Source organism: Lithobates pipiens, unplaced genomic scaffold (genome assembly GCF_037356315.1).
Source record: "Lithobates pipiens isolate NorthernLeopardFrog02 unplaced genomic scaffold, aLitPip1_a1.2 Scaffold_19, whole genome shotgun sequence".
NCBI lineage: Eukaryota > Metazoa > Chordata > Amphibia > Anura > Ranidae > Lithobates > Lithobates pipiens.
Window position 1 is genome coordinate 180,936,803 of NW_027507764.1, and position 13,107 is coordinate 180,949,909.

Here is a 13,107-nt window from a genome sequence, read left to right on the forward strand (position 1 = left end):
ACTGGGTTCTCCTTGACTGCAGGTGTCACTGTCACCGCCGGCAAGAGTAGAAACGCAGTCTAGCTGAATGCATTGAATGCCACTTATCTCTCGGAACCAGCCCAGTGGGAGTGTTTTCCTGCTGTGCATTCTGGGGCGTGATATTTAAGGTACCGACGCCATGTTAGAGGGGGATTACTTTCTGCCCGTTTGGTTCTGGTGGTCCTCCTGACCAGGGCTGGACTGGCCTACCGCTGAACACAGAGCCAATCAGCTCTGTGTGATCCATAGGAGGAGATGCCGCCCGTACAGCCCGCCCTGTGTGCCACAGTGCCTGGATAGGAGGATCGAGGAGGGGGGGGCTGCATATAGAGGAAATGAGCTTTCTATATTTCTCCATGCAGTCGCTGAATGCTTGCAGGAGTGAGAGGAGGAGAATCAAGCATTCAGCAGCTGCATGGAGGAATACAGAAGGCTCATCTCCTCTATATGCAGCCCCCCTGCCAATCCCCCTATCCAACTTTTTTTCACTGCCCCCCATGTTCACCTTGTGCTCGCTGCCCCCCCCAGTGCTCTTCTCCCCCACCACACTCTCCTGCCCCCCCCCACAGTTCTCTCCTCCCCTGTTCTGTCTGCCCCCCCTGCTCTCCAGCTCTCCCCATCCTTCTCTAGCCACCATCCCTGTGCTCTCCCCCCCCCCCCCCCAGTGCTCTCCACTTCACCTGTGCTCTCCCCACCATGTTCTTCCCCCCCCCCAGTGCTCTCCAGCTCTCCCCATCACTCTCCAGCCCCCCATTCTCCCCACCCCTGTTCTTTCTGGCCCCCTGGTGCTCTCAAGCTCCGCCCATCGCTCTCCAGACCCCCAGTTCTCTCTACCCCCCCGTGCTCTCCACCTCTGTTCTTTTTGCCCCCCCCCCCCCAACACTCTCCACTCCCCCCTACATTTTGCCTCCACCCATGTGCTCTCCAGTCCCCCGTGTTTTCCACCCCTGTTCTTTCTGGCCCCCACTGGTGCTCTCAAGCTCCCCCTCATTGCTCTCCACTCCCCCCTGCTTTTTGTACCCCCCAGTACTCTCCATCCACTGTGCTCTTGTGTTTTTCTGCCCCCCCAGTGCTCTTCGCCACCGACACTCTTAGCCCCCCCAGTGCTCTCAGCCTACCGTGCTCTCCACCCCTGTTCTTTTTGGCCCCCCCAGTGCTCTCAAGTTCCCCCCCAGCGCTCTCCACTCCCCACCCATGATCTCCACTCCCCCCTGCTCTTTGCCCCACCCATGTGTTCTCCAACCCTGCCAGTACTCTCTGCTCCCTCTTCTCTCCAGCTCCCACCCAGTGCTCTCCACTTTCCCAAGACCAGAGGACAGGCTGACTGGGGCCAGAAAATGAGGACGGCTGAAGGTGCAGGTGGCCAGGGACCACTTCATCTCACAGCAAGCAGATCCTCCGGAAGGAGCACCTTCCCCATCCAAAACGAGAACAGACCCTGCCTGCTGCTGGCCGTCATGGATATCCTGCTAGCATGCAAGGTACCGTACAGAACATCAACAACACACCTTCCCACAGACAGGGACTGCAAACAGGGACATGGGGCACAGGAGGGGCTGCATTCATGGGCACAGTGAGACTGCATTCACGGCACAGTGAGGCTGCATTAATGGGCACAGTGAGGCTGCATTTGTGGGCACAGTGAGACTGCATTCACAGGCAGAGTAAAGCTGCATTTGGTGGGCACAGTGAGGCTGAATTGATGGGGGCACTGAGGCTGCATTTAAAGGGCACTGGTGAGGCTCCGGTATTATGTCTGCAGTCTATGAGGGAGTCTGGAGAGGAGTCAAGAGTGGGAGCGCCGCCGGGATGGGGGTTATGGGAGAAGTCAGACTTGTGTGGACTGTGGAGAAGAGACTATAGAATAAAATCAGAGCCACCAAGTTGGAGCCAACTGACTGAGCCCTGCACAGTGCATCTGAGAGAAGGTCAGTGACAGCAGCGCCAGGCCAGTCGGGGGGGGGGGGGGCACTGATGTAAGTGGGGAGTGAATACGATAATGTAAGGGGGCACTGATATAAAGGGTTTTCCCCTTATATTAGTAACCCATCCCCCCTTACCTTAGTGTATTCTTTCTGGGGAAGGTGGTCCCCCCCACGTTCTGAGTTCCTGGGGTCCCCCTTGATGATTGACCACTTTTAACTGGAATTTGCATATAAAGAAAGCCCTATGTGATTTAATATCTATATATAATACACTCTTCTTCGAAAGGGCTTTAAAATGTATGGTTTTCCCTTTCATGAACATGAAAATACTGACGTTATGCTGTTGGGCTGGTATGAATTTTTTTTCCAGGGCTGGTTTTTATTCCCAGTCTGGTCCTGCTCCTGGCCCAGCCCCATGGCCCTCCTGGCCTGGGGTGCGGAAATATGCATCCTGTGTCTCAGGGCCGGCTGGCCCGAGGCGACGCAACTGAAGGGATAGGACCAAGCGAATTCCGGGGCCTACTGATCCAGGGATGGTCCGGTGCTGTCTCATCATAAGGGAGAGGCCCAGCAAATGCAGAACCCCAGGGGAGGACTCTTTCAGGAGAAGACCGTGCGCAAGGCTGGTTTCTCTGTAGGAGCCTAGAGACTTAGTTGAAGGACGCAAAATGGATCAACACTCATACGGTATCGCCGGATCAGCTGAGAGAAACTGGTACCATATGTCAGTTCTTTAAATTTATCCACATCCCTCAGTAACGCTCAAGTGTACCTCACAAGTCTGTGGCAGAGACTTTACAGAGCATCCCACCGGTTGCTAGGCCTAGTGAGAGAGGTCTATCCGGGGGTTGTTGAATCCAGTTGTGAAACTGTTTTATTTTTTTGGATTCTCTCAATACTTTCACCTTACAATCTAAGTGTCTAAACTCACCCCTAACCCTCTACCCGAGACTTTGTTCTAAATAAATAACCCAAAAGAGGATTCAGTGTCAGTTTCAACATTCTTTGGGCCATTTACCACGGGATTCCCAAAACGGAGAAGCAAGCAGGTGAGGTAATGGTAAGCCTAATTCAAACCAGCAGCTCCTTCTGGGTTTAGTGCTACATGTGGGGTCTCGTCCGGGATTTGCCGTTACCTCTCGCAACTAAAGAGAACTGTTTGTGTGGAATTTACACGGTAGAGGTTTTTTTTTGGACTGCGCCATTTTTACAAGGGGTGAATTGCGGGCCACTGCCTTGCACGTAGACTGTGGGCGGAGTTGAGAAAAGCCTGCGAGTTGCGTGAACGAGGAACCAGTGGGAGGAGTCTTGCCTGTTCTTTTCCTGCACGAGGCACTGCGTGAGTGTGTCGAAGGAGAAAGAAGGAAGAGTCTGATTCTTTTCTTTGCTAAAGAAAAATCTTCTGGATGCCAGGAACACTGTCCATCATGGGACGAATTAATTGTTTAGATTGTAAAGCTGGGTACACACTTTTATTTTTATTCAGCCATCAGCACAAACAAGTTGGATGAAGGATTTCCCCCCACGGAGACATTTTATTCTGCAGCCACTGATCGAAAAACGTTTTCCAGCTTGTCACCTTGGGGAGCGGGGGCTGCTACATTGGGACAGTTCAGCAGGGATCAGTGCATGGCCAGTTTTAGGTGGTTGTTAGTTAATCTGAACGTGAGCATAAAATCAGATTGTAATATTAACGCACAACCTGTGATGCTAATTGAAAGACAGGAACCACAGAAATGTGAAGACAACACTCGAGTAACCAATGCAGGAATATGTCTCTTCCTCTAGTCAGTCCTATCCCCTCACACACACACACATTTAACCCCTTGATCGCCCCCTAGTGTTAACCTCTTCACTACCAGTGACATTTACACAGTAAACAGTGCATTTTTATAGCACTGATCGCTGCATAAATGTCAATGGTTCCAAAAATGTATCAAAAGTGTGCAATCTGTCCGCCGCAATGTCGAAGTACTGCTAAAACTGCCATAAATCTTTCCCATAGTTTGTAGACGCTATAACTTTTGCGCAAACCAGTCAATATACGCTTATTGAGTTTTTGTTTTTTTTAACCAAAAATATGTAGAGGAATATATATTGGCTTAAACTGAGGAAGAAATTATTTTTTTACAAACATTTTGGGGATATTTATTATAGCAAAAAGTAAAAAATATTTTTTTTTCAAAATTGTCGCTCTTTTTTGTTTATAGCGCAAAAAAAAAAAAAAAAAAAAAGCAGAGGTGATAAAATACCACCAAAAGAAAGCTATATTTGTGGGGAAAAAAAAAAGACATCAAATTTGTTTGGGTACAGCATCGCACAACTGCGCATTTTTCAGTTAAAGCAGCGCAGCGATGTATTGCAAAAAAATGGCCTGTCATTAAGCAGCCTAAACTTGCACCGTTTAGGAGATATTTACTATATACACCACTGCTGACGTCATCGGTGTGTGCGCTCTGAAGGAACAGCTAGTATGTGATGCATACTAGCCCATTATGCCTTTTTCTTACAGGTTTATTTTTTATGGTTAACAACCTCTTTAACATCAGGGTCAATCAAAGGGTTAAGTGTGCTCCTAGGGAGTGGGGGGGTGGCTTAAAGTGATTGTAAGGGTTAATTTTTTTTAAATAAAAATATACCTCCACTGTGCAACTCGTTTTGCACAGAGTGGACCCGAACCTGCTCTGCTGGGGTCCCCTGGCAGCTCTCTTGGCTCCTCCCCGCCACTGAAGGTATGACTCGTCCCGCCCCCCGGTGCCCCTGTCATTGGATTTGAGTGACGGCAACGGGAGCCAATGGCTGCGCTGCTATCAATCTATCCAATCAAGAGCCGAAAACCCCGGGAAAAGAGACAGCTTGTCCCCATCGGTTCAAGTTTCAGGGCTCAGGTGGTTAAAACGTGGGGGCTGGGGGGGGGGGGGGGGGGCGTCAGTGACTGCCAGTTTTTTTTTTCATAGGATGCATTAAGGTGAAAAAACACGAAATGTTTACGATCCCTTTAACTGGAAGAAAACAGAGATCCGTGTTTCTGCTTAGCAGAAACACAAGATCTCCATTTTCCTCCCTGACCGACCGCCGCTCTGCCTCTCCTATTAACAATCAGCGAGTCCTGGTGGACCCGCTGATTGGCTCCTGCTGTGTCCAATCACAGCAGGAACGGGTGGCCAGTGGCGGGCTCCCCAGATCCAGAAGAAGAGACAATGTACAGGTACGTTGTTTCACGCAACTGGGCCGCCCTCGCGCAGTAAAGATGCGGTGGGCGGTCCGGAAGCGGTTAAATCAGTTTTAAACTCAAATGTTTTTTTCACTTTAATGTATTATCTGCATGATGGTAAAAAAAAAACCTTCCCATATTTGTTCCCTCCCTATACACTTACCTAAGGCCTCTCACACTCCAGTGCTGCTCTCTCTTCCTGGAATCACATGATACACTGGGAGCAAGGGGAGCCACAGGCTCCTGCTGCTGTCAGTAGAATCCTGTAAGGAGGCCGAGCCTCGCTGTGTGTCAATGGACCCAAACAGCCAGACTCGGTAGCATGCCGCACAGGTGCCCCCATAGCACACGGCTTGCTATGTGGGCACCTGCAAGAAAAAAAAAGAGCAGGGGGGGGGGACGACTCCAGAAGTGTAAGAATTTTTTTTTATTATAAATGACGCTTAAAATTAATATTGGCTGTGCAAGGAGGATTACTAGTAATATTGTCTACTCAGCTGGATACTATTTGAGAAAGTACAGTAACAAGTGACAGAGTTTATTACATTTATTCCTGTGCAGCACTACCAGATAGTTTAGTAATGCCTACAGTGGTTACTCCGTTTCAACATCCACCAGCATAAATTATTACATTAGGAGTGGATTTATTTCTCATGCTTTTGGGATGGTTAGTGACTTTTATACATCTTTGCCCACACCGATTGTGTTTCTTTTTTTATACTTTGGCTTCCATTTAATCTTCTAAAAAAAAAAAAAAGTTGTTTTTCTAAAACCAGAAAATGTAACAATTTTTTTTTTAACAAAACAGTTTTATTGATACTATAAAATTACATTAGCACACAAAAAAATATACATAAATACATAAATCAGCAAAACTGTAATGCTCTTTTGCAGTAAATTATATATTCCAGGAGGTTATTTCGTAGATTAATGCTTTAAGTTGTCTGGATTCATAAGTGACTGTATTCTTGCCGATGTGCATTCTCTTCTCTTCCAGTGGTTGTTCAATTAAAGCCGTAATATTTTTACCATAAACTGAAAATACAAAATATTAACATGTACAAATTCCCAGTATGCGGGGAAAAAAAAGTCTAGATTAAAACAACTCATTCACAGGATTTGGAAAATACAGCTAATCTGTCTAACCACATTAACCATGAGTTATGGTGACAGGAGATTGTGACTGGTTCCCTATGAAGCCGGTTCACATAGCTCCATTGCGGCTGCAAAGCGGCTTGCACAGGTGTCCTGTGCATCTTTGGCTCAGTTTCAGGGCCAATGTCAGGCAAAGATTCGGGCCCGATTCATCCCTAAAACGGAGAACAGGGATGTTCCAGACCCCTGCTGTGAGCCTCATCCATCGGGGGTGTGAACCCAGCTTAATACCTTGTACACACGGTCGGAAATTCCGACGGGAAAAGTCAGATCGGATTATGTTGTCGGAAAATCCGATCTGTGTGGGTTCTAGCGGGCTTTTTTTGACGGAAAAAAATTTGAGAGCAGGACCTAAAATTTTCTGACAACAAAATCCAATCGGACTTTTTCTGATCGTGTGTATAGAATTCCGACGCACAAAGTGCCACGCATGCTCAGAATACATTTTGGGACAAAATCTATGGCTACTGGCCTCTACGTAGTCCCGACGTTTTGTACGTCACCTCGTTCGGATCGATCAGATTTTCCAACAACTTTATGCGACAGTGTGTATGCAACACAAGTTTCGGCCAAAAACGATCAGAAAAAATCTGACGGATTTTGTGGTCAGAATGTCCGACCGTGTGTACGAGGCATAAGGCTGCAGAAGCAGAAAAAACAACTCAGGTTAGCCCATATTAACTTTCTTTATTTATTACTCTAAGGCAGGCAGGCTGCATATACAGTATCTCACAAAGTACACCTCTTACATTTTTGTAAATATTTTATTACCGGTATATCTTTTCATGTGACAACACTGAGGCTCGGTTCACACAAGGGCGACTTGTCCAGGCGACTTCGCCGCCTGACAAGTCGCCCCCGTTCTGTACTACGGAACCGTTCTAATAGGAGCGACTCGAGTCGCTCCAACTTAGAAAAAAGGTTCCTGTACTACTTTTGCGGCGACTTCGGGCGACTTGCATTGACTTCTATACAAAAGTCGTTTTGCAAGTCGCCGCTGAGGTCGCGGCAGGCCACGGTGCTGCAAGTCGTGCCGCGTCCTGTGTGAACCGAGCCTGAAGAAATGACACTTTGCTACAATGTAAAGTAGTGAGTGTACAGCTTGTATAACAGTGTAAATTTGCTGTCCCCTCAAAATAACTCAACACAGCCATTAATATCTAAACCGCTGGAAACAAAAGTGAGTACACCCCTAAGTGAAAATGTCCAAATTGGGCCCAATTAGCAATTTTTCCTCCCCGATGTCATGTGACTCGTTAGTGTTGCAAGGTCTCAGGTGTAAAAGGGGAGCAGGTGTGTTAAATTTGGGGTTATCGCTCTCACTCTCTCATACTGGTCACTGGAAGTTCAACATGGCACCTCATGGCAAAAAACTCTGTGGATCTGAAAAAATGAATTTTTGCCCTTCATAAAAATGGCCTAGGCCATAAGAAGATTGCCAAGACCCTGAAACTGAGCGGCAGCACGGTGGCCAAGACCATACAGTGCTTTAAAGTGGAGTTCCACCCAAAAATGGAACTTCCGCTTTAAGGGAGGTGACCCCGACATGCCACATTTGGCATGTAATTTTTTTTGGGGGGGGGGGCCAGGTTCCCTCTTTTTAGGGATTCAGCTTCCACTTCCTCCCGGCGCACCGCGGCACTGGAAGGGAGATTACCTCTGCCCCCTCCATCTCGGCAATCATCTGTAACATATCACAGGTCTCAGATGATTGCCCAGCCTGTCACGGCTTGCGCATGCGCAGTGGGTGCCTGGCTGTTACAATGCTGGCGCCACAGAGAAGAGGGGGGGGGGACGAGCGAGGCTTCGTTCCCCCGCATCGCTGGATCCTGGGACAGATAAGTGTCTGATTATTAAAAGCAAGCAGCTGCAGTATTTGTAGCTCCTGACTTAAAGCGGGAGTCCGCCGGGAGTTCCGCCGTTTTTTTTTTTTTTAAAAGCCAGCAGCTACAAATACTGCAGCTGCTGACTTTTAAAATAATGACACTTACCCGCCCAGCGCGCCCGCGATGTCGGCACCCGAAGCCGATCTTTCGATCGTCTCTCGGGTGCTGCCGCCGCCATCTTGGGTATGGGAATTAGGAAGTGGACCCTTACGGCTTCATTTCCCGGTTCCCTACTGCGCATGCGCGAGTCGCGCTGCGCAATAAGGATGGTCCCCGCTGTCTCTGGGATCCGTGCGTTTCCCAGCAGGCAGCTGGGACTTTTGGAAAGGGGCGTAGATTCTGCGGAAAGGGGCGTACCTTCTGCAGAATCTACGCCGGAAGTGGGTGCAGATACCTGTACTGTACAGGTATCATCACCCCCCCCCTGAAAGGTGCCAATTGTGGCGCTGGAGGGGGGGAGGATTCCAATGAGCGGAAGGTCCACTTTAGGGTGGACCTCCGCTTTTTTAAGCAGAACTCAGCTTTAACAGTACAGGTTCCAATGAGAACAGGCCTCGCCAATTTCGACCAAAGAAGTTGAGGGGTGTACTAACCTTTTTGAGACACTGTACAGTAAGCCCTGATTCACACTACCGCAACTTTGAATCCGACATCCTTGCGTGACTTGACCGTGGCTTGCATATAAATTCTTTTAACAGAATTCAATGCAAGTCATGTTGAAGTTGCACCAAAATTAGTGCAGGGACCTTTTAATAAGTTGGAACGACTTGAGTCGCACCGATTAGAACGGTTCCATTGCCGTTAATGGGGTGCGACTTGTCATGTGACTTTGAATTCACAGGTCGCATGACAAGTTGCCACTGTGTGAACCAGGGCTAATACTTGTTTATGTTATTTCTTTTTACTTACCGTGTGCCACACCAAAGGTTAAAAATGACATGTACAGTAGTATATGCAATACATTTGTAATATTTAACTTTTTGCACCAGTCTACCCAGATTTTCCATTGCTTAACAAAAGTGTCATGTTTAGAGGATGTAGGAGAAAGTAGGTATTTGTCTTTTTTTTTTTAGTATAATACTACTTGCTGCCAGAAAGATATGTGTGACAACATTGCGGTATGGGGTATAATACCAACAATTTGTTACTTTTTGCATTAGTTCCCAATGATTGACACAGTGTGTCGCTTTGTATATAGAATATACAGCTTTTTTGTAAAAATTTAAAATTTAGATTGTAAGCTCTAATGAGCAGGGCCCTCCGATTCCTACTGTATTAAATTGCATTGTAATTGTACTGTCTGCCCTTATTTTGTACAGCGTTGCATAAACTGTTAGCGCTATATAAATCCTGTATAATAACAAACTTATAAATGGGCCAGTCTCCACTAATATAAGGGAGCACTTTTCCACTAACAACCTATGATCATTTTGTACTTTGTGTTTCTTTTCTGGACATTATTTTTTGATTTCATTGTTATTACTGGAAACTATTTAGTTACATAGTAGGCGAGCTTGAAAAAAGACACATGTCCATCAAGTCCAACCTGTGTGTGTGATTATATGTCAGTATTACATTGTATATCCCTGTGTGTTGCGGTCCTTCCGGTGATTATCTAACAGTTTCTTGAAACGATCGATGCTTCCCGCTGAGAACACCGCCTGTGGAAGGAAATTCCACATCCTTGCCGGTCTTACAGTAAAGAACTCTCTATGTAGTTTAAGGTTAAACCTCTTTTCTTCTAATTTTAATGAGTGGCCCCGAGTCTTGTTAAACTCCCTTTTGCGAAAAAGTTTTATCCCTATTGTGGGGTCACCAGTATGGTATTTGTATATTGAAATCATATCCCCTCTCAAGCGTCTCTTCTCCAGAAAGAATGAGTTCAGTGCTCGCAACCTTTCCTCATAACTAATATCCTCCAGACCCTTTATTAGGTTTGTTGCCCTTCTTTGTACTCGCTCCATTTCCAGTACATCCTTCCTGAGGACTGGTGCCCAGAACTGGAATACTCTAGGTGCAGCCGGACCAGAGTCTTGTATAGTGGGAGAATTATCGCTTTATCTCTGGAGTTGATCCCCTTTTTAATACATGCCAATATTCTGTTTGTTTTTTTTTCGCAAAGAACAGCCCTGGTTATCAAACTATTGCAAAGTGTGCCTCTTTAATTTGTGCCTCTTTCTATTCTTAAATCTCAACTCACGCTTTACTCTAATGTACCGTTACTTGTAGACATAATTATTAGCAGGGGTTCCCTGAGACCCTAAAGCTATTGCAAGGGTTCTTGTTCCTGTTAAAAGAAACACTTATGCGAATGGTTGAATACATATGTGAACTTTTGATTTACCAAAGGATTTGTAATTCTGTTTGGCCAGTCATGTAATGCAGGCACAGTAAAGCCAGGTCAGTGATCCCACTTTTTTCACAGCGGAAAGCAATACAGTTTGGTCACTGGGCAATAAAGGGGCAGCAAGTTACTGGTGAAGTCATCACTTGCTTTCTACTCCTGCTAACAAGCTCTGAGTTGTTTAACTTGCATCACTGAGCAATGCAGACAAGCCTGACAGGCAGTTCTGCTCATCTCTCTTTCACCCTTACTTCTGCAATACAGGTATATTATAAGAAACTAACAGGTCCTTGTACTAGTATTGTAAACACATTGAGGGATTTTTTCTTTTTAATTGAATGCATAGACAATAGTTCTGTATCTGCTTGGAGTTCAACTTTTAACATACAATATTTCAAGCCATGCATGGTTATCTCGTTGCCCGGAAACTTACTTTCACAATGTTCCAGAAATTGAATGCACTCATAGACGACACCGTCCTGGAGCATGATCATGTGCTTTGCCATATTTTCTAGCAAGGAGAGGAAACATCGCTTTGCATAATACCATGTGTCTGTTCCAAGCTGAAAACCAATAAATACAATAATTGATTAAATTACAATCCCTACCAGTCACAGACAAACACACATCAGGGCTAGTTTAGTGGAAGATGATTGGTTTTGGATTCTAGAAAAAAAATTAAATCCGTGGAAAAAATCCCCCCCAAAAAAAAGACGTTTGAGAGATTATATATATATATATATATATATATATATATATATATATATATATATATTTATTTTTTTGCTTTTAAGTGTAAATGGGAGATCCAAGGTCTTTTTGACCACAGATCTCACATTATAGAGGTCCTGTCACACTTTTGTTTTATTACAAGGGATGTTTACATTCCTTGTAATAGGAATAAAAGTAATCCAATTTATTATTATAAAAAAAAAAAAAAAAAGAAGAGCAGTGTAAAAAAAAAAAAAAAAAAAGAAGTAAAAGTCACACCCACATATAAAAACGGTGTTCAAACCACACATATGACTCAAGGGATTTGGTAACTGGAGTAGGAGCGGCCTCCGGTACCTCTCGCAGCTGTATAGTGGATGGGTACTGAAGTCCTTCATGGAACTACAGGCTGAGTTTGACATCCCACGTAGGGATTTTTTTAAATACTTACAGTTACGTCATGCGCTACAGACACAGGCACGAAGTGTGCAGCTTTCCCTAACGGATCATCCTGTGGTACAGGGGATATTCATGCAGACTGAACGTAAAGGTATGATTTCTAGGGGATATGCTGTGCTTCTTGACGCAGTGCAGGACCCGGCACGTCTTCCATGTCGGCAGAAGTGGGAGGCGGACCTGGGGCCCTTGGACGCGGAGACCTGGAACCTTTGTTTATCCTCCGCTCCGTTGGTGTCGGTGTCGGCCTCCCATAGGCTCTCCCATCTATACTTGCTACATAGGACTTATAGGACACCAGTTAAACTGCACAGTTGGGGTGTTAGGGGGTCTCCCCTTTGCCCTAAATGTATGCGGGACCATGGGGATCTCATGCATATGTTCTGGAGGTGCCAGAAACTCAAACGGTATTGGGATGGAATCCTTGACACTATATCTTCTGTGTTCTCTGTTGGTATTCCGCGGTGTCCGTTGGTCTGCCTGTTGGGGGCCCTGGATGAAGAATCGTTGACGCCCTCGGTTCATACGGCCATTATTAGGCTGCTATACGTAGCCAGGAAATTAATAGCGCGATTGTGGATAACACACAGGGTTCCCACCAGGCAGCAATGGACGGAACAGGTGAACCAGATGCTGATCAGGGAAAAGATAACATACCAACACAGAAATGCACCGCACAAATTTAACGCTATGTGGGGGGGATGGCTCGAGGTTCCGGGACTAGCTCCCCACCAACTTATACAGGACAGACTTTGACAGGGTTGACTGAAGGTCCAAGGACATGTGCATGGAGGTATATAAACACTTGTGATCTCGGTAAGGGGCTAATTCTATGTCTATCCCTCACCCGGTATTTGTAGGGGGTGTAGGGAGACACCAGTGGGACTGGGTGGAGGGATGCTGGCCGCAGTGCATAATTCGGGTACTTATGTGGTTGTCTCCTGGTGCGGTGTGGTCTCTGAGAGAATGTTACTTTTGTTTTTATTCTTGGTTCCTTTTTCTAACTTTTTTTTTAGTTTCATTGACATTTTCCATGTCTCAGCGGTCTACAAACCGAGCCTATTTGTACTTTGTGTTTCCTGTATACCTTTGGATGTAAAAACCAATGCAGCTGTACGACTGTACTTTACTCCTATGTTTGGTTTGTACCATATGTGTTTTGCAATAAAAACTTATTTGATAAAAAAAAAAAAAAAACACACATATGAAATATCACCACGATTGCTAGAGCGAGAGCAATAATTGTAGCACTAGACCTCCTCTGCAACTCAAAACTGGTAACCTGTAGAAATTTTGAAACGCTGCCTATGGAGGTTTTTAAGTGCCAAAGTTTGTCACCATTCCACGAGCGGGGCACAATTTTGAAGCATGACATGTTGGGTATTAAATTACTCG

At 45.9% G+C, this 13,107-nt stretch overlaps 1 protein-coding gene across 2 annotated transcripts in view; it reads right to left on the minus strand.

Moving 5' to 3' along the window:
* Positions 1–5,948: 5,948 nt before the first annotated feature.
* The window catches only part of LOC143996469 (intraflagellar transport protein 70A), an 88,747-nt gene continuing 81,588 nt past the window's right edge, over positions 5,949–13,107 (minus strand). For both annotated transcript variants that reach the window (XM_077491528.1, XM_077491527.1), the window contains 2 exons: positions 10,979–11,108; positions 5,949–6,195 (listed from right to left, as the gene is read on the minus strand). In XM_077491528.1, the coding sequence (XP_077347654.1) occupies positions 6,059–6,195; positions 10,979–11,108 (267 nt within the window). In that variant the 3' untranslated portion in view covers positions 5,949–6,058. The remainder of the gene's footprint in view (positions 6,196–10,978; positions 11,109–13,107) is intronic.